The 23014-nt window shown below is 25.4% G+C and overlaps 1 protein-coding gene across 1 annotated transcript; it reads left to right on the top strand.

Moving 5' to 3' along the window:
• The first annotated feature begins 257 nt into the window (after positions 1-257).
• On the top strand, positions 258-21782 carry LOC129976200 (N-terminal kinase-like protein). Its single transcript, XM_056089649.1, has 19 exons — positions 258-561; positions 812-871; positions 2110-2190; positions 3637-3759; positions 4503-4717; positions 5448-5538; positions 7524-7679; positions 8613-8771; positions 8884-8991; positions 9566-9679; positions 9778-9870; positions 11345-11407; positions 11546-11734; positions 12778-12853; positions 13260-13415; positions 15516-15616; positions 18025-18147; positions 19231-19399; positions 21452-21782. Exons 1-19 carry the CDS (start codon positions 448-450, stop codon positions 21604-21606), a joined length of 2346 nt encoding a protein of 781 aa, XP_055945624.1. The 5' UTR covers positions 258-447; the 3' UTR covers positions 21607-21782.
• Positions 21783-23014: the final 1232 nt, after the last annotated feature.

Here is a 23014-nt window from a genome sequence, read left to right as displayed (position 1 = left end):
GCCAAAGTATGAGCGCTGAGAACATATAACGGGGTAAAATAATTATAGAGAAGTGACAACTAAAAATTAAAGTACAAACATTTTCAAAAAAATTCAAGAAAACTTTTATTTTGATCAAAGTAACTTTCCAGAAATGTTATCTCACTAATTTATAATAGTGAAATTATCCGTATCCATCAAACTAAAATCTTGAAAAAAGAAATGAAATGACTTCTGAAGAAATTTAACTGTAATTGCTTTCAGATGTCTAGTCTGTATGTTTACTTTTTTGTAGGAGTAGGGTGACGATTGTAATGTTTACGTGTTGTCATTTCAGATAGAACGATGATTATTTCTTTTGTTTTAATCAGTCTTTTCAAACTTTAAAAAAAAATTCTGAAAATAATAATCCTGGGGGAATTTTTATTTATTTTAATATAAAAACCTAAAGTTCATTATATTCTGAAAATGTGGTCATTTTTTAGCAGAGATGCTGCTAAAGATTTTGGTTATGAATTATCCACAGAAATTGAAAACTCAACTGAATATTTCATTTGGAAAATTCATAATGGAAAGAAAAAAGTATGTCTGTTTTTATAAAAAATTATCTAAGCTAATTATTTGAAATTTACGAAAGAATTTTTTTATCATCTGCTTGGTTTATTTAATTATAATTCATTTTAATTGCATAATAAAATAAACTGTACGCATTTTAAAATTAATGCATTATCACTTTCAAGCTCATGTTTAAAAATACTTGAAATCATTGAATATATTTTCCTGGTATTGTCTTTTGTAGTCATGTGATTACTTAATTCTCTTTTTTTCCTAGATAACTGGAGAACCAGTCACAATATTTGTATTTGAAGCTTCTCCTGAAACGCAAACATTGGTATATATATAAAATTTATATCTTTATTCTTTAGTCGAAAATAAGTTACTTACAAAATTATGTTGTTATATATTATTTTTTGTAAGATTTTGAGAGGATTATTTTAGAATAATTTATCAATATGTTTAGATTTTTTGAGAATTATAATAGTGTTAAAGTAAAGATGTTAGTATTTAGAATAATTTTAGATTATTAATTTAATTATTAAATAATTTTATTAGAATTATTTGCATTTATGTTTGATAAATGGTCAGATTTATGACACTTAGAATTTTCTTTTATTTATGAACATTTATCTATACACTATGTGATATGTTTTAAAATTATGTTTTTAAATAAAATTGTTTTTAGTGCTTACATTTATATATATAAAAGGGCTTATGATATATGGAGAAAATATGAAATGCATTAAACATTAGTGATAACTTAAAAAACTAGCATTTATTTATTGATATATAGTTCACAGTTTCATTATTATCAATGCAAATTCTTCATGGAATCTTATATTTCTAAAATTACACTTTCTTAAATTATTATATCTTAAGCAACTACTCTAACCAGTTCAAAGAACCTGGAATTTTGAATGATCAGAATGCTGGAACAACATAAGTAAAAACTATGGTTGTGGCCATCGCTAATCATGATACAACCCTTCCCATAAAAGGTCCTGTCATCAGTAATTGGTGGCTAACTCTGCAACATTTTTGTACCCACCAGAGGCTGAATATCAACCATACCAGAAGCTTCTCATCCTTTTTGCTATTTAAAATATTATATAAACATTTTTTTTAACTAGCATATTTATTAAATATTTTCAAAATATTGTTTTGCAGTATTTTATGCATTTTGAAGGGAACTATTCATCAAATATTATTTAGAGAAAAAGTGTTCTTTTAAAATTTACATTAATATGTATTGGTATATATTATTTAAAAGAATTAGCACTTTAATTTGAATCTAATTTTAGTATGTCATAATGCTTATGATCATTTAATATTTAAACTGAAGCAGAAGCTTTGAATTATAAAAATATCACTTTATTATTAATGATAACTAAATAATAGAAAATAAAAGTTTGTAAGATAACATCAGTGTTTCTGGTAGCATATAAAGATTAACTTAATTTTAAATTTGAATATTCAGTTGCTATAAAATAAAATCCATTTCTATATTCTGCTAGGATTATATATATATATAATATAATATAATTTTATTCAAACTGTGTTTTGTTTCCTCAGTTAGATATTGCAAAATCTGCTGTCAAACGTTTGAAAACCTTAAGGCATCCAAGTATATTAACTTATGTGGATAGCTTAGAGGTATTTATTAGATTGTTCCATTATTATTACAGTTATGAAATATAGTTATTTGGTTCCTAAAAAAATTCTGTGTAATGCAAAACAAAGCACTTGTGTAAAATCTTTTGTGTTGTAATACTGTCATTTTGACTTAAAAGAATTTGTTCTTTTGTATATTACACATTTTCACATAACATAAAGATAATTACAGTAAAAACATAAATGTATATGCATGGCATAATGCTGAATCAATCATTTTACTTAACTTCCATTCAGATAAAAAAAAAATTTAATAGAGTAGAAAAACTTTTTTTTTCTTTTTAAATATTTTTATTAAAATAATATTTACAAAATATATAATATAAATAATGTGTCTTATACACTTTTTCAGTTTTATCTCTATTAAATCTAATTAACCAAACACATTTTCTGTTTGAAGTTTTATCTTAATTGCTATTCTTTAGTTTTGTTGGGGGGAAAATCTGTGTTTTTAACTGAAAGATATCTATAAAATTAATAATTTAAAGTTTCTCTCTAAGTTTTTCAACCAAGAGGATTCATATAACATTATGTTGGTTTGAGATTTCTATAATATTTTAACACTGTTTTAGGAAGCAGTATTGGGCATTTCACTAATTTGTAATCAGCTTGAATGTACTGGAAAAATTCCATGTTTACATGAGTTCATTATATTTCTTCTCTAAAAATTATAGAAATCAATGATTATTAAAAATTTTATTAATAAAAATATGAAACAACTAAACATTTGTAAAAATTTTAATTAGATTTATAAAATGTTGAGAACAGCATTTATTTTGATTAATTGGTTTTATTTTATAAATGCTTTTCCAATTCAAATAATAATTTCTTAATACAGACAATTATATCTAATTTAACTTAAAATTTTATTGATAATTTTTACAGAGATTATTTTTTTAACTTTTGATGTGATTGAATTGTGTCTTTCAAATGTGTTATAAACTGCAACACTATATATATAGATCATGTACATCTTTTCATAATCATAGTTTCACTTTTTGTAATTATAATTTAAGAAAGATAGCATTTATTTGTGTAATTATCAATGATGTCAAAAAAGTTCAAAATATCTTATTTTCTTTATTTTACCAGCTATGCAGCAGTAATTAAGTATAAAAATAAATGATTAAATTATTTATTAGATCAATTTTCATCAATTGTAAAAACAAATTTGCTGAATTTAACAACATATTAATAAAGGAAGATATATTAAGACAAAAATAAGATTTTTCTTATAACTAAAAATATTGATTGCATAATTTATTATTGTGAAAAAAAAATTACCTTTCTCAGTTAAGGTTGTTTATTGCTCTTAATTATAGCATTGTTTTTTTTTATATGTTATAGTTTAAAATGCTATCAAAAAATTAAAATGAAATATAAATAATCTTTTTTGTAAATAATTTTGATACATTTTTTTTTTTTCAGACTGACAGACTTGTATATTTAGTTGTTGAGCCAGTTGAACCTTTAGAAACATTTTTGTCTAAAAATTCTTATACTGCAAACCAAAAACTTTTAGCTTTATCATGGGGTTTACATCAAACAGCAGTAAGTATTATAAACTTTTTGAAAGTATTACCTCTTGAAAATCATATAGCATTCATCAAATGATTTCATAATGTTCATTTTCTTGTGAAAATTATTACTTTCCTTGATAAACTGTTATGCTAATAAATTTAATAATGATTTTAACATTACATAATAAATTTCATAACTTATCTGTAGTTTTAACAAATACACAGGAATACAGAATATTTCAAAATTATGGCTTTGATCTAAGTATATATAATTTTATTATTTATCTCTGTTACATTTTTTGGAAATGTACAAAGTGTAATTAAAATTTATTTAAAATACTTGACACGAACTTACAAACTAAATTTTAACTTGTAATATGTCTCTCCCTTATCTAATGTGCTTCTTTTTGGTTTAAGAATTTTCATTCTTTCTGGCAATTCTTTTGCATTGTTAGTTTTCCATTCCATTGTTTTTTTGTTTTTTGTGACAACATGCTGTGCTGCTTTTTGTGTAAAAGCTGAATTTTCAGATTAAAAAACAACAATCATTTTTATGACAAACCTCTGCATTTAATTTGCACAGTAAGAAAAACTTAGTATTACATATCAGCAAAAGAAAATTAAAATCATGTCAGAGTAAGAACGTTTTGATATCAAGATAATTATTTTCAAGTACTTTCTTTGAAAAGCAAGATTCATTGTTCATTTATGAAATCACTTTTTTATGTTTTACACTCTCTTTTGCTTATTCAATTAATTAAAGCATTTCTGCAGTCAGGTTTAGGTTTTCTAAACAAGGATTGCATGTTGTCCCACAACAACATTTGCTTATCGTCCATTTTTGTGGATCGAGCTGGAGAATGGAGACTTTTTGGTTTGGAATATGTGGCTTCGGTAAAGGAACCATTCCCAATAAAAGTTCTTCCAGCATTAAGAACATACAATCCACCTGAACATGAAACATCTAGGCAAGAAGACTTTCCGCCATGGTAAATAGTGATAGTTTTAGCATTTTTATTTCTTTGGTGACGAAACTGATTTTTTTTAGTATGTAATATTTTGTCAAATAAGAGGAGTTGTTTATTTTTTAAGTCGTGGTGATAATTTTAATAGTTCCTTTTCATTCAAAATTAGATTTAAAATTTAATATTAAAGTTCGTACTATATTTGTTATGTTATTATTCCATAGCATTTGTTTTATGTTTTTGATATCATGAAATTTTTAAAGTGGTATATGTATGCAATATTCATTAAACTTAATATTTCTTGATTCAACTTTGTGAATAATATATATAATTTATAAGAACTCGGGTTTTTTAAAAAAGAATTCGGTAATAATTTATTTTCTTTAACTGTATGCATACATACTACTTCAAAATATCTTTGCTTAATTTAAAAATATTGTACAAAATGAACTTTGAATGTATTTTATTCATTGCAAATGACAAAAAATTATTTTATTATATAATAAGCCTGTTCAGAATTTTACTAAGTTAATCTATAGAATACTATAAAATTTAACTTAACAAAAAAATACATAATATTTCTCTGTTGCTTAAAGCATTATTTAAATGTATCATTTGCTGACATTCATTATTATATTTTATTACATTTCTATTTTTTAGATATGCTTAAGAATTCTCCTTGTTCTTTTAAAAAGCTTATTATGAAATACATAATTTTGATATGAATGAGTTTTAATTAGAATTTTTTTTTTAGGGCATATGATAGCTGGGGACTTGGATGTTTGATTTGGGAAGTTTTTAATGGTAGATTAAGTAAAGTTTCATCATTGAAAAATCCAGGAAAGGTAATTTTTAAGCATAATCTATTTATTCATATTTTTAAATAAATTTGTTAATCTCACATTTATTTTTTTTAAGTAATTGTTAATATTTTGCTGAAGTATTTTTTGTTGTGAATTTTTTTGTAGAATAATTAATTAAATTGAAGATATTTCTAAAAAAAAGTGAATTACTATTAATATTTATGTAAAAGTCTTAAATATTGTCATTTGTGTTTCATAAATTACATTTAGATAATTATGAATTTAAAATAATTGTGATGATCTTGACATTAAAAATTCTTTTACTTTTATAATAAAAGTTGTTTTCATTTTTATAAACATCAGAAATTAAAGGGATGGTTATAATCTATTCTTTAAAAAACCATAATGAACCCTAAAGTACCATGAAATATAGCTTAAACATTTATCAAATCATATTATTTGAAATCATATTATTATAGATCATATTATGATTTGGAGTTTCTTTTAACTTTTTTAAAGTAATGATACCAAATGGAAAAATTTCATATTATAACTATTGTAACTTCCTTTAAATTAGTTACTCAAAGCTGATGTTATAACTATTTAAAAAACAACAATAAATCATATTTAAAATTCTATGAAAAATGAAATGTATGTTGACAATCAATGATCTGATTTAAATGTATAAAATTTTTAACATATAAATTTTTAACATATATAGTAATGGCAATATTTAAGCATTAGCTATATGCCAATGATAAACTTTTGTCTACTTCACATACCTTTGCCGAACTTTAAGCTTAGCCATAAAGTATTGGCAAATATAGTCAATAGACTAAAATGACAATTTTTGTGATTAATCATCAGTTGTAATAAATATGGTATTTTTATTGATTAATCATTAGATGCAATTGATATGTAGGTATATGATGACAATGAGACACAGATTTGCCATTGCTTCATAAAATATGACAGTTTGTAATTGAAATCACTTCTATATATATATTTTGAATATATATTTTGTATTTTCGATTTGCTAAGAAATCCTAAGAAGTTTATTGACTGTTCATTATGGTGAGAATCAATTTGAGTACTATTTAATATGATGTTATTTTTTTATAAAATTAAATAAAGAAAGAAGTTGTTAAAATTAGGTCAATATGTCATTTTTGAACTGCAATCTTTATTGATGATATAAGTATATGTTTGATAAATTTGGAAATTATTGAAAAATTATAAAATATTACATTTGTGTGTCCTACATTCATTTTTATATAGTTTCAATAAGTGGATGTGAGTATTGAAATTATGTAAAGATCTTCAGAAATTATATAGTTTCATCTCTCTCTTGAATCAGATATATGAAGTTTTGACCTCATTAAAGCTCCTTCATTCTATAATTAAATGATGGAAATAGTTTATTATTCACTGATAAAATATTTTATCATTCCTTATTTGAATTTTGTAAGATAATAATTTTTTTTTAACTTAAAAATTAGAAAGAAGATTTTATGAGAAAAAGTATGATATTACAAATATATTTTTCAGCATCTTTCTATAAGATTTCAGTTTAATTTTTTACTGATAATGAATGAGATTTAAAACCTTTACTGAGAAAATTTATTAAAATAGAAGTAAAAAATTCTCAGAAAAAAGTATAAAGTTGCTTATAAATCAAAAAAAAGTGGTACCAATTTTTTTTCTTTTTTCAGATCATTAGAATTCTGGATTTGCAAATTTTGTGTGAATTAAAATTGATTGATCTGTGCATCTTATATTTAAGAACTGAAAGTAATGGTTTTGATTAAAAGATTTTCATTTAATTCAACTTTTAAATGAGCTAATTATTTATGTATGTTTGAAAGTTTTATTTCCTTCTTGTTTTAGTATAACAAAAGGTTAATACAGATGTTTCATCCATTTCAGTAAAATTTATTTGCTAAAAAATTAACTTACAAGCCTAATACATATTTTATTTTGTAATATATTGTCTAGGAAGGATTATAATAAAGTTTTTACATTTATAGATACCATCAAACTTGCAACCATTGTATTGTGAACTAGTTTGTGCAAATCCAAAGTCTCGACCAAGTTCAATCACATTTTTGAAGAAAGCATCAAAAGGAAATGGTTTCTTCAAGAATAAATTTGTTGACAGCATGCTTTTTCTTAGAGAAATTCATGTAAGTTAATATATGTTCTGTGGATTTTTTTTTTTTTTTTTTTTTTTCTTGAACAGTGTATTGTTATCTTTCTTCAATCTGTCATTATTGATTAAAATATTTTTAAAATATAGATTAAGGAAATATTAATGATTACATTTTAAGACTGAACTTTTTTTAATTTTTTTAAACTATGCAGGTATTAAAAAGTATCTTTGCTCTTTAGCTTTTAATGATGAAAGAAACTCATCTGGTTAAATATTTTATGAAACAGTGAAAATAATTTGAATTTCAAGGCATCAAATGTAATTAATCTATAGTTGAAAATTAGAAAAAGAAATTTTAGAAGCTATTATGGAAAAAAATGGCAAAATTTCTCTTTATTTTCAATTAATTAAAACTGCAATTAAAATTTCAAAAAAAAAATTCTAGGAGGTGCACATTTTCTAAAATATGTGTGCCAAGTTTGATAGCCTGGTCTGTAGTGCATCAGCACACACTTTCAGTTTTATTATTAGTAGAGATATCAGATTTATTGCCATATTGTGTTGTCATTAGTTAGATTGTATGTAATTATTTAAAAAGTTTATGCTGAAGCAAAAATCTGTTGTTTAGACTGCTGCATTTAGCTATGAAAAACGCAGTCTGGTTTATTTAAATATTGCCCTTTATATCATATTTAATAGACCTTTATTTATGAATTCTTTATAAAGCTGGCTTTATTCTCCATAAAAAACATTTTTATGGAGAATAATAGAAAAATAAGTGATTGTTTAATTATATAATATATAGTAAATATTGTTAGCTAAAATGATTTGTTGAGATGAACATTTTTTTAAAATTCTATATTTTTGATCATTGAAATCAAATTTAGCTTGTGTATATCTAATTGATTATTTTCAAAGAAAGATTGTAATTATACTTTAATAGAAATTGTTTCATTTTTGTTTTCAGATCAAAGAAACTGAAGAAAAAATTTCTTTCTTCAACAATTTACCTGCTTCATTAGATTCTTTTCCTCAAGATATTTGTTTATATAAAGTATTACCTGAACTTGTGAATGCTTTTGAGTTTGGAAATGCTGGTTCATCAGTACTGACTCCTATGTTTAAGGTAAATACATAAATTTAAGAAATTGTTATATATTTACAATAAATATATAAGATAATAATTGGAAATTTAAAAATGTGCAATGTTAGTCTTGATATTTGGTTTATTATTTTAGTTAGGGAAACTTTTACCTGAAGATGAGTATCAAAAGAAAATAGTACCTTGTATAGTTAAAATGTTTTCATCAAAGGACAGAGCTACAAGAGCTAAGCTCCTTCAACAGGTGAATATATATTTTTTTCCTTCTTTTTTTTTTTTTTTTTTTTTTTTTTTAATGAAAAAGCTATGTTACTAACTTATTTAAATACATAGTAGTTGATGTAGATAATGGCACTTCTAAAAATGATTATTCCAACTGGACTTTTTAAACAGTTTCTTGTATAAAATTATATATTCATACAATACAAATAAGTTTCTGCCATACATTTTATTAAAGTTTATTTTAGTTAAGTTTCTGCCATTCATTGAATTAAACAATATTTACATTATTATATTTGATTCACTTAATTTCAGTTAATATCCACAAAAGTTTATTTATCCCTCCATGCCAAAGCTCTTGAGAAATCACAGTGATCCATTTTATTAAGTTATTCCAAAATAATTAATTTTGAAATGAGGAAATATTTTTTCTTTACATTATCAGGATTAATTTTTAATCTTCTCTAGGGTGTTACTGTTCTGCTTTTCATAAGATATTTTGATTTCATTATTTATCATAAATATCCAAATTTAATTGTGCAGTGAGGATTTTAACAAATCCATTGCTGATTTTGTAAAAATGTCATGTTTATTTCCAGATAGAACAATTTATTGATCACATCCAGCCATCTGTTATAAATAATCAGATATTTCCAAATGTTGCTCAAGGTTTTCTTGATACAAATCCAACTATTAGAGACCAGACAATCAAAGTAAGAATGTTATACTGTATTCTAATGGCTGAAATATTAAAATTGTTGCATTACAAATTAAAATTATTTTTCAACTCTTAATTTTCATTTGTTTTCAGTGTATGCTATATTTATCTCCTAAGTTAAATTACCAAAATTTGAATGAAGAAATGTTGAAGCATTTTGCAAGACTTCAATCAAAGGATGAACAAGTATATACTTTATTTGTTATTTATTGTGAATTCTATAAGTTTAATTTATAGTAAAAAGTCAATAGTTTTTACAAAAATAATTTTTATTCTTTATAATATACATGTATTGACTACAATCTCGATTTTATTTATAACATTTCAAGATTTTACATAAAAATTGCAAATAAAATATTACTTAACTTCATTAAAACAATAATCAGTCAAAAATGGCAATGGTGTGGTTCAACGAAAATGTAATTCTATTGCCATAGATGATGCTCACTTTTATTTTACACTCTGTATACATATTTCTTTGCATAGAACTCTGACTTATACATGAGAATCACTAGGCTCAGTATTGGCACCATTTTAATTTTTATCTCAAGATTTGCACTAATCATTTATAAACATTTGAACTTACCTAGTATATCCATCAATTGTGAATATATGTGTCATTACCAGTGTGATTTCAGTTTCACCAAATGGGACACTGAACAACATCAAATTGCATCATAAATGATGATTTTCTTTGAATAAATTCATTGGATTTGTCTTCTCAAAAATTTTCTTGACAGACATTATCTTTTCCTTCCTCATAAAATTGCAGACCTTGGTCTGTGAATGCCTTGCATGGCTTGGCAAACAATAATTTTGTAATACTAATCTGTGCTTCAATTTAACATTTTTACTGAATCTATCATGTAATGCTTGGTGACTAATCTGTGGCATTTTGCAATAAGTGTTCCAAAATCGAAGACATTTTAGACATTGTTTCCTAACTATTGAAATCAAAATTTAACATAGAACTACAATTGAAGTCAGAGAATCAAATTACATTTTTTTTAAAAAAATTATCAGGTTTGCATTCTCTTGAGAATACAGACCAGTAGATGGTCAACCCTTTGGCAGATTTGGTTCTAAATTTAAAAGGCATCTATAGTTTAAATGTTAAATTTGTATACCAAATTTTATCCATCTATCTATTTTCTTTTCGTAGGCATTGTGCTAATTAGATAGACAGACTTACTCTAAATGGATTTCACTCAAAGTTTGCTAGAAATCTACAAATTTGTTATAAAGATTATATGCCAAATTTTATTAGTCCTGCTCAAAGTATTTTTGTTATATTTGTCACTGATGGACATAATACTAAAAATATGTTTTTTTTTTTTTCAAATGCAGAGAAGATTAAACGTTAAATTTAAAAAAAATTGCGATTTAAAATACTTTCCTACTATTTTGTATAAGCTAAAGTAAAAAAAAGTGGGAAAACTCAAGCTTTTTGCTATTGATGGCAAAGAATTGTTATGGTAAATATGTTTTAAAAGCTAAATTCCAAGCATTTTAATTCATAGTGAAAATTATATGCTTAGAAACATACAATTTATTATGCATAGAATATTTATTATTTTTACAGATTTATATCTTAGATTTATAATTGTTTATTTCATTAATCTCTTATCTCTCTCTCTAATTTTATCATGCTTGATTTTAGGGTGGAATTAGAACAAATACAACTGTCTGCCTTGGGAAAATAGCATCTTATTTGCATCCTCAAGTATGTATAGGTGATGCCTAAGATATTTTCTGACATAATTTAAATTTAATTAATCTTTTTTATATTTTTTGGTTACTTTATATAAAAATATTTTTTAAAATCATAAATAATATTTTTCATATTATTATTTTTTTCTAGACTAGAAAGAAAGTTTTAATTAGTGCATTTTTGAGAGCTTTAAGAGATCCATTTCCACCAGCAAGAAGTGCAGCAATTTTAGCACTCTCAGCCACTGAGCATTATTATGGTATTACTGATTGTGCTACCAAGATCTTACCTGCACTTTGCCATTTTACTATTGATCCAGAAAAAAGCATTAGAGACCAGGTAAATACTGAAAATACTTACCATAATTTAAAACTTTATGTGTGGGAATATGATGGGTTAACTCCTCTCTGGTAATTGGAAATAGCTTATTCATTTATTTAATAATCAGCAGTGATTTGATAGAGATGATTTTTTATATACTATAATTTAATGTTGTTCTGGTAGAATCTATTGGTAAGATATGCATGATCATTTCCTAATTATTCGTGGGCTATTTTCCAAGACATGCCTTGTTTGTACTGGCCTCTCATTATTGAACAGTTCTATTTGAGAATATATCCAGCTTAGGATTTTTTTTAAAATCTCTCTTGCTAATAAGTTCATGTTGATCTTTTGCTTATATTTACCTCTCCTAAAACCAATGAATATAAGATGAGAATTCATTTCTAACTTATTCGTTTGTAATAGGTGGTCACTGGTAATATTACAACATCATATAGTAAGAACTCGCTGTCTCTTCAAGAAGTGAAGGATTAATTTCCATATATGTTTAATAAATTCTTTTAATATTTATAAATAAAATTGCTTTTAATAATTTTGATTGTCTTAGTCAGTTAACAGGTGGCAGTGTGTTTTATGAACCTCTTTAAAATGTGCATTCAGCTATTTCTTTTGAATTAACTTCATAATCAATGGATTTTTTTTAAAGTTATAAAATGTATTTTTCTAATTTAATACTCTCTTTTTATGATTTGGCATTCACAATTGATATATATATTTACATGTCCAATATTTTAATATGGTAATAAGCCAACTGTAATTAGTTAAATATTCATATAAAGTTTAAACAATTTTTTTAATAATTTTTAAAATTGATACCAAATATATATGTATGTTAATGAACTTTGCGTATCATTTGTCTTTGTACTATTTTTCATAATACAATAAAAAGGAGGATTTTTAATATAGATCATTTTAAGATATCTTTTTTTTTTCTCTGGAAGAATTTCAAAAATTTTTGATTTTGTAGTAAATATTTCGTGTTTATTTATGATGTGGCATTATTTGAAGCTTTTTTTTTTCTTTTGTATTACTATTTTAAGGCATTCAAAGCAATTGGAGGGTATTTGAGTAAATTAGAAAAAGTTTCTGAAGATCCAAGTTTAATCGAAAAAATGGGTAAGTACATTTGTTTTAATAAATACTTATCATTGTGTGATATGAAATTATAAAAAGAATTCCACCCTGTTATGTGATTATTAGGTTAGATTGAATTGTATTACCTCTACTAATATGTGTGATATATATCAAGTTTTTCATTAATTTGTTTGTATTTTACTAAATGTTACTGAAATCTTATAAAACTTATATATTATGAAATTTTTGTATATAAATATAATTTTTGATGTAAGTATTCCATAAACTTTTAAGATAAATGCTTTAAATTTAAATTTATTTACTTTTGTCCTTATCTTTTTGCTAAAATATTTTAATCTTATATTTTTCATAGTTGATGTAATTTTTTAAAAAACAATTTATAGTTTATAATAAATCTTGTTTCTAATGCTGAGTTGTTTATTGATAGAGGAAGAATTGCAATCTACTACACCAGTTTCTATTGCTGCAAGTTGGACATCTTGGGCCGTGACATCCCTTACTGATAAGTTTTATAAAAGTTCTGCCAAAAATCAAGCCCAAACTACAAATCAAAGCATTTCTCCTTCTTCATCAGAAACTAAAGGTAAAGTTTAGTAGTTTATTTTTGTTTCACTTCTTAAAAAATGTTTTTTCACTACAATCAATTGATCTTAATTTTAGTTTTTAATAGGAAAATGATTGGATAATCATATATAAGTCAGATATTCATAGTATGAAGTTAGTATTGAAATTTGTATAGTATTAAAAGTTAGACTCATATGTGCATTAACATTTTCATATTTAGATGTTTCTTTATCAATGCACCCTTTTATAGTTATGCCTTTTTCTCTCTGTATAGTTAACCTCCAAGGTATTCAATTGCCATGTAAATATAGTTTTACTCATCTGATATATTTATATCCCTCTGTGTAATATATGTCTCTATTTGGTTAATAAATGTATATAAGAATAATAATATCTGAATTACTCCTACCATGTCTAAATATCCACGATGACCATCATTATGACAGATTAAAGGTTGGAACTAAGATTAAGTCCTAATAGCGTTTACCTATCATGATGAAATTCCTTGTGTTGGAGACATGGCCAGTCCTGGGAGTGGAGGTAATTCGACCCTACAACCTTTATGTACTCACTAGAGAAGAGAGACACAATTTTAAATTTATTATCCCTATACCAGAGATATCCTTCATTAGAAAAGCATATAGAAATAAGTAACATCACAAGTAGTCATGATAATATACATTTGAATAATTTAAACTGAGGAGAGAAGTAATATCCTTTATCATTTCCAAAATCAGAAAATATTTGAAATTTTGTGTGCCATACATAGTCTAAAAGTTATTGAAGCCTCTTATGGGTAAAAGACGCTTCCTTATTTGATCAACTAATGGAAAAGTGCTTTAAAGAAAGCATATATACTGTTCCTAGTTTTGGCTAAGTTTTGAAAGGTAGGGTTTAAACAGAAACCGACTTTTTGAAAAACCGGTTTTTAAATTCAATATTTCCAAAAAACCGGTTTTAGCCGGTTTTCGAAAAAAAAATGGAGCAAGTTCAAAAAAAAAATGGAGCAAGGAAAAATATTTTATTTAATTTATATAAAATAACAAAGATGAAATCAAAGTCAAAATATTTAAAAAAATTAAGGATTACATATACATACTAACACAAAATAACGAAAACTCAAACAATAATTTCAAATAACATTTATATTATTTTCACTAATTTTAATTTCTCCTAAGAAAATAGGATTTTTGAAAACATAAAATATCCACTGAACGGTGGCTAAGTCTTGTTCTTATTTTGGACACAATATTGCCTGAAATTGAAAATACTCATCCACTAGCCACTGAGTTTGATTTTATAATTTACATGGCATCAAATAACAAATCTAAATTTTTCGTTCTTATATTCGTTACCTCAAATAATGAAATTTCAGCCTTCAGTGTCTTTGGATTCGTAAATTTTTCTTCAGGATCTTCAAGAAACTTATGAATTGATTTTTCCGTGGTTTCTTTTAAAAAAGAATTACTCTGATGAGTAGTTTCTTCGATTTACTCTTCATCAGAATTGGATTCCTCATAAGAATTCGGAAATATCTAGACAATATATTTTCAGATAACTTCATAATTTCGGGTTTTGAAGCTAAAAAAAGTACACTAGGTTTCTTCGCTCAACTAGAAATGTTTTGTGGATTTTGCAAATACAGCAAAAGAGTTTCTAATCCTACTTGTCTTCTTTCTTGCATTCGTTCTTGTAAAGCATATAATAATTTCAAATTTATTTCAGTGTTTAAATTTTTAGTTCATTTAATAGAAATTCAAATATACTTTTTCTTGTTAATAAATTGGTATCTCGTTGCCCTAAGTTCTCAGCTGCTAGATGGATCGGTCCCAACCAATAAAATTCAAAAGATTTGTTTGCTTATTTGAAGAAGAAGAATATTCAGGTGTTCCGGAAAACCGGTTATCTTAATTAAAAAAACAGTTTTTTAAAACCGGGTTTGGAAAACCGTCAAACCGTATTGAAAGGTAAACATTAAAAGATATCTTGAATTTACTTTCTTGTGAGAACAGTCAAGATTCGTGTTTGACTTTCTCTGAAAGATTTTAAAAACAGCTCTATTTTAGTAATGTATTTGTACTTAAAGGAAATAGTCACTTATATTTATACATCTATTTAGTTGGAAGCTCTGAAAAACAGCTGGAGCAACTAGAAAAACCAGAAGATAATAAGAGAGATGTTGATTCGTGGAATGATGATTGGGGTGATGCTCAAGAAGAGGTATTAAAATTTTGTTCTTTACTTCTGCTGTTATCTTTTATCTTTACTTTGCTGTTATCTTTTAATTCTGTTTTTTTTGGGGGGGGGGGGATATCTGATTTTGCCAGACATAAATTTAAACTTTTTCCCCCTCTGCAAAGAAAAAGCCCAATTTTGAATATATATGTATAAGCATAATTTTTGAAGCAGATTTGTGGCCACAGAGAGAGAAGAGACTTTCGATTTTTTAAATTCGTTTAATTTTCATCCCGGCAGGCATGATTTATGAACAAGCAGAAGCGATGAGCACATACACAACACAAGGCGAAATGAGGAAAAGCTAATGAAAATTTTATCCCTGTGAATATATACTGCGAGATTTTAATAGGGATTTCCAACACGTGTCAATCACAGGCAAGGGAATCATAAGGATAGTTAAGAAAAATGTGTTAAAGTCAGCAATATTTTATCCCTTCACTTGGAGTATGGGAACTTGTCAGCTTTTAGCTGATTCAGCAAAAAGCTGAATTCAACTCTCATTGAATTAATTAAATAGAAAAGTAGAATGGGATCAGGAAATAGAGAATAAAATGAAATTGATATGGGGTAAATTAAACTGTATATATATATATATATATATATATATATAATATTCTGTTATTGTTGTTTCATGCCTCTTGCCTTCTTAGATAGAAAAAAAAAAACGATCACAATTATTTTAGTACGTACATTTCATTTAAAAAGATCTTACCAAAATATTAACATTATTTTTATATTGTATCTTTATTAGTAGAATAAAATTTATTTATATCTATAGTAAATGATAAAATGTCAGCTTTATTTTCAAAGTAAAACATTTTTTTTTCTTTCTATAACAGTACTGTTTCATTAGCAAAATTACTTTCTTCTGAAAGAAATGATTATGATTGATTTTTTTTAAATTTATTTATTTATTGTCATGATTTTTCTGTATTTGACATTAAAGGATCTTTATTCTTCACATTGTATTTGTGTATTGAATGATTGAAATCTATTTCTTTTAACCATGTGCATGTTATTTCAAGGTATCAGTGACTACATAACTGATAAATGATTTATGAGTAAATCTGATAAATACTTAAAACTTACTTTTATGATTTTAAAAAGAAAAATATAATGTGGAATTAGTTTAAGATGAACTTGTTTTGAAACAATTGTAATTTATTATTCTTGAAAATTATTTAGCCCTTTTAATATTATATAACATAGTACTTCATTAGTCTAGTTTTTTTTTTTTTAGACATACATGAAATTATAATACAATATAATATGCATAGTTAGGTGTCTTGAAATCTCAGATATCATCCTCCCATTCTAGCTATAATAAAAAAAATGACCTATAAATTAAAATTATGAAGTCCCATAATAAACCTTATGTTACTTTCAAGCAAAATTTTGTGCTATTATCACATGATTAAGTTATTAAAATTATATCATAGGATTATCATTTTACCTCTGGCCCTTCCTGCATTTAGTTATATATATATATATATATATATATATATATATATATATATAATATAATATAATATAATATAATATAATAAGAAAGAGCAAAATACATGTAATGTCTATGGTTTTTGAATTCTTATATTGTACCTCTTAAGATGTTTTAAAACCTTCAGCTCTCATTTAAATTCTAATTCATTAATTAATATTAAGGATTTTGGATAAACAAATATTCTTGTTCTCAGTGTTTGTCACATATATGTAAAGATTGTTTGGAGTTTTTTCTCTAGAACTTGGCAGCATAAAAATATAAAGTTTCTAAGTTGAGGCTAGCAACTTTTAAAAATTAAATATTAAATTAAAGGGAATTCTGATTTTATGAGAAAACCTAAAAAGTTCCATATTACTTACTTAATGCTTCTTTGATTTAATATTTGATGTGATAATGCACATAAATCTCTTATTATTAATGCCTACTTAAAAGATAATTACAAAATTTAGATACACTCAAGTAAATAATTTTCATGGAATGTGTACTAAATAATGCAATGTGTGCTAAACAGAATGTGTAAGTGCATGAAAATAACTATATTTTTTTTAAGAATATTTTCAATACAATATATAAATATATAGATAGATTACGATTTAAATAGTAATCACATAGGGCTCTGATTTAACTAAACTAAACTATTATGTTATGAAATTTAAAAAAATTAACAAACCCTTTTTGAAATAGTCGAAAGTTAATTCATATCAGTACATATTGCCAATATCTCTCAAAGTATAAAATTTAAAATGATTATATTCATTTTGAAAATGATTAGGAAAATAGTATTAGAACTCATTTTTTATAAGAATAAAAAATTCCACTTTAATTATTTGAAATTCATGCTGTAATTTTAAAATGATTATTTACTTAATTCTTTTATTTTTCAATCTAGTTATCAGAAGAAGGTGTTGGAACAAATATGGCATCTTCACCATCTAGTACGGAACAGCTGAATGATAATACTGGATGGGAAGAAGATTGGGAAAGTCTTGAGACTGATCCCAATGTTGTTAAAGTAAGTTTTTTTTTTTAACTAACATTTAAATCAACTTTTGTTTTAAAGCTGCTGCAAATATTTAGAATTTTTATTAATTTTTTTTCTACAAATAAATTGAATAATTCATTATTTCATAAAATACCTAGCAATTCATCTAAATCTTTTACAAAGCTAGTCTTAACTGGATATAGTTTACGAATTAGAAACTAATTCTGATTTATTAAATTCAGATTCAATTCTTAAAACATAATTCAATATCAATCTGCTGCACAACAGACTGCTTTTTAATGTAGTTAATTCTAAAAAAATGTAACATTCTTCCATATTTTAAAAAAAAACTACTATGCTGAAAAAAAATATTACATGTTTAATGGTAACATACTTTGGACATTCAAGTCACTGCATATATGCAGGCTTTTATGCCATGTATAGAACTAGATTATAAAATAGACAAATTTGATTGCAGATCAGAATGGTTCAATTTATTTTACAGATAACTACTTGACTCTCAGATCTATTATCTTGAGTTAGAATATTTTGATTATATTATAAAATGATAAATGATGCTTTTATTTAAATTGAAACTTTAAGTTACTTGAAATGTTTGTTACTCAAAAACTGTTAATATAGAAATTAACTTAAAAGCAGTTAAAAAATATGATTTTGGAAGTTTAGGTGGAGAAATGAGGACCAAAATATACATAGCCTACAGACTCAAACAGAACTTAATCATGCCTTGTATATATAGATTTAAGAGATACAAGCATATTGTTTGCCAGAAAAACACATGCCCTCTCCCCTTGAAACAATGATTTTTTGGTGCATAAAAAGACTTTTTTTTTTTTTTTTTTTGGCTTAACAGTCATCTTGTGCCATACTAAGAATGCTTTACATATAAATAGCTTTCAATTTTTGTGTAAAAAAAATTTCTTAATATATATATTAACGTAATTTTTAACTTCATTTTCAACAACAGAAAGAGTGTCAAAGTTTACTTTCTTCACATACAAAATCATTTTCTTATTTTGCCGAGCTATCTATATATGTGCTTTTTAAAGGTGAAATAGTTTTCAAATTTTCTATTGCATTTTCTCCCTTCAGAATACTGAGAAGCTAAGAAGTTATTTTCCTGAACAACAAGATGACGATCCTTTTAGTTCATTCCAAAAGAAAACTAGCCAGGTTAGACAAGAGTTACCTTCCCCCACTGAAAGTGGAGATTGGGAGACAGATAACTGGGATTCTTGGGAATCCAGTGGAGTAACTAAAAGTAAGTACTGTTTTTACAGTATGTCAATTGAAAAATATTTTTTAAAATAAATGGCAATCAAGAGAATATCAAATATCAATATTCTTCTCAAAACAAGGAAAATGAATGAATTACGGAAACCAGTTGGAGTAGCCTTTCCAAAATTTTATGCATACGTTCTAATAAATGTATTATCTCCATTCCCCTGCATGAAATTGTGGATAAAGCCATGAATGCCTTACATGGCATTAGCGAAAAATAATTACAAAATACTAAACTTAGATGTAAATTTAGTATTTTTACTGAATCTGTCATATGGTCCTCGGCGATTTTCTTTTCAGTTAATCCTGAAAATTGGATTTGTGTTCCAGGTGCGTCTTTTCTAGCTGACTGAAACCATAATTGTCATATACTAAATTTCATAAATTTATTTCATTGCATTTTTGAGGTATCATATTTACAACTTATAAAAGTACAAATTGGCAAGTAATCAACATCTTTTCAGATTTGGCTCCAAATTTGATAGGTATGTATACTTTAGATGCTAAATCTGTCCATAAAAATATTACCCATCTAACCATCTTATTTCTATAATTACTGTGTTATTTTATATTTAAACAACTGAAAAGACAGATTTCATAGGGATAAATTTTGCAGAAAATTGGATAGAAATTTACAAATATAGTGATAGTTTCATATGCGAAATTTCATCTGTCTAGCTATAAAACATTTTTGAATTCTCACATTTACAGACAGATAGACATAATGCCAAAAAATGTGTTTTTCATGCATTTGGAAGGTTTGAGGACCAGGGAGATATTCATCGAAATCTCGAATTTTTTGAGGATTACAATACGAGAAGGTAAAAACCAATGTAAATACCAAAATGCCAACAATTTTCATTTCAAAACAAAATATAAATGAATGACAGAAAAAAAATTTAAGAAATATGTTGTGAATATGAAACATTTTTAAAATCTTATATGAATAAATTAAATTGAAATTTTCATTTTTATAACACTGAAGTCAGCCAAGAGGGAGTAAAATCTCCAGTCCCAAATTGGAACTAGTTGAACCTGCATAGAAAGGAAGTAAGGTCCAGTATTTTGCTTTGAGGACTTACTTGATTGTTAACATTTGTTAGTATATATTGCACTCTTTAACCATTAACAAATCATAATTGACATGCACTGCAATTTAAAAAATAAATAAAAAGAATTTCAATTTTTATGTGTGCTTTTGGAAAATGTTGTAATGATGGTAGGTCTTTGTCATCACTCATTGAAAACATTTAGTATTTTGAGGTAAAATATTTTTTGAGTGGAGAATCGCGTCTTTTAAAGCTATTACAAAGTTTTTGTTTAATTTTCTGGTATATGTAGTATAGAAAAAGTATAATAATTGGCAAAAAATTCGAATACGAGATTTTGACGAATTTCCATATTTTAGATGCCCTTTGAGTTTGAAAACACATTAATGGAAAATGACCGCTCGTTTATGATAAAGATAAATCAAAAATGCTTTGAGCTAGACAATTAAAATTTGGTGTACAATTTTTATACCACATTTGCAGATTCCTATCAAATTTTGAGCAAAATCCATTCAAATGAAGTCTGTCTGCCCAGTTGTTCGAGTATAAGTTAACTCTATAACTTCAAAATGAAAAGAGCTAGATAAATAATATTCGGTATTTCCAAAAACATATAAATGCGATAATTCAAAACTGCAGAGTAACTTATATTAAATTAGGTGTGGGATTGTGTGACTACAAGTGGAGTTTCTTCAAATCTTTGTTTCAATTGATTGAGAGAAACATGTCTAAAGCAAAGTTGGATTTTCAGATACCATTAACCACATGTAAGAGGTTACTTGCCAAGGATATTATGATAACTATTCTTAATTATTGTACTCCAATTCCATGCAAGGCATTCTTGGAGATAACACTTTTATTAGAGAGTACACAAAAAAGTTTTGGGGAGACCACTGCAATATATTTTTGAGTAAATTTCATATTATTACTAACTTTAAAAGCACTTAGGAGGAAGCTATATTAACATTATTATTATTATTTAGAAATTGAATCAGAAAGTGCTTCAGAATCTCAACTAAGCAAGCAAGAAGCAAATCGTCTAGCTCGTGAAGAGAAGCGCAAATTGAGGATGCAACAAAGACAACAAGGAATTCAACAAAGGCAGCCGAAAAAACTGGGAGCTCAAAAAATTTCATAACATAACAGAAATCATGGTATTTATAAAGTTCAGAGGAAAAAAAATTTATATTTTACATGACTTTGTTTTTATCTTTGTAATTCCATATTTCTTGTCTAAGTCATGTCGTGAATGTTTTATAGATGCATCGTTATTGTAAAAAAAATATTGTGAAATAAAGCTGGTACTTTTTACGATTTGTTGTCGTTTAAGTGATTGGACATTATGTCCAAGTTATGCAAACTTTATTATTATAATCAAACAAATTTCTATAGAATTTATTTTTTATGAAAAATGTAAAAATTTGGCAATTTAATATACCCTATATATCAAGAAATATTTGTGTATTTTTGTGTATATACAAAGTTGAGCAAAATGGAATTCATATTTTTGAAATTTCTGTTCAAAAGCAAGTTACTATATCACACATACTGTTGGAAATAAAAAGAATAAATTGCTTTATCTAAAGCAAGTAAAATTTAGACAATAATATTTAGATATACTGCAAGATTTTGAAGCTCGATTATTTTATGTTCAAAAAGTCATTTATCATCTTCTAACAGACTCTGTACAGAGTCGCATGTCAGGGGTTCAAAATTATGCAGCCAATCCCAAAGTAGTAATACAACATAAAAATAGTTTTGTTTTAAAACGATGCATTAATATAACTATACTCTAAACTAGATTTGTTATCTTCCATATTATGATATTGCATTATCAACAAATAGTAAAGAAGAATGTATGTGTGTTGGTGTTCTGCAGGCCAAACCTTTGATTTACATCTAACAAATTTTGCACATTTGTATCTTGGAGAGTGGGAATGTGTACTTCAGAGAATTTTTTTTAAAAATTAATTAATTATTACAGATAAACGGCAGAATTCACTTTAATTTCCAAAAATATTATTGCACAAAAATTGATTTTAAACCATTTCAAAGTTTTTTTAAAAAATTATTCCTTTTAATGATATTAATTAATAATAGTGCAAAAAATTTCTGAGTTTTGGCATTTTTAAAAAAAATATTTTCTTGATTAATTACCAATAATAATTATCCTGAAATTCAAAACATTTTCATTGTGTCATCAAATATTTATTTTCATTATTATTGTTGAGAGTTAAAGAAGAATTCCGTTAACAATCTGTGCAATTTACAAGACAAAAAAGTGAAGTTACAGTACTAGAAAATATATGAACAGCAGATGTATGTTTTTAATTTCGCAATAATGTAATGGAACTGGTCTCCATTAAAAAGGTTAATACATCTATCCAATGAAAATAACTTACGTAAGAGAATTAAAATCACACTGCTTGATTGCCTCACAATTTGGCAGAATCATGGACATGAAAGTATATCTAAACGATTTAAATGGAATTAAGTATAATCAATATCTTTAGAGAACCTGCTGGTCACTAAAGGTGACTAATTTC

This window comes from Argiope bruennichi, chromosome 7 (genome assembly GCF_947563725.1).
Source record: "Argiope bruennichi chromosome 7, qqArgBrue1.1, whole genome shotgun sequence".
Lineage (NCBI taxonomy): Eukaryota > Metazoa > Arthropoda > Arachnida > Araneae > Araneidae > Argiope > Argiope bruennichi.
This window is presented reverse-complemented; position numbering and strand designations above follow the sequence as displayed.

Bases quoted from the DNA above. Each gene is read 5' to 3' on its own strand.
- LOC129976200 (XM_056089649.1), top strand. From the start codon at position 448: ATGTGGTCATTTTTTAGCAGAGATGCTGCTAAAGATTTTGGTTATGAA. The intron at 12,854-13,259 runs GTAAGTACATTT...GTTTATTGATAG, and splicing joins AAGTTTAATCGAAAAAATGG to AGGAAGAATTGCAATCTACT. The intron at 15,617-18,024 runs GTATTAAAATTT...TTTTCAATCTAG, and splicing joins GGGGTGATGCTCAAGAAGAG to TTATCAGAAGAAGGTGTTGG.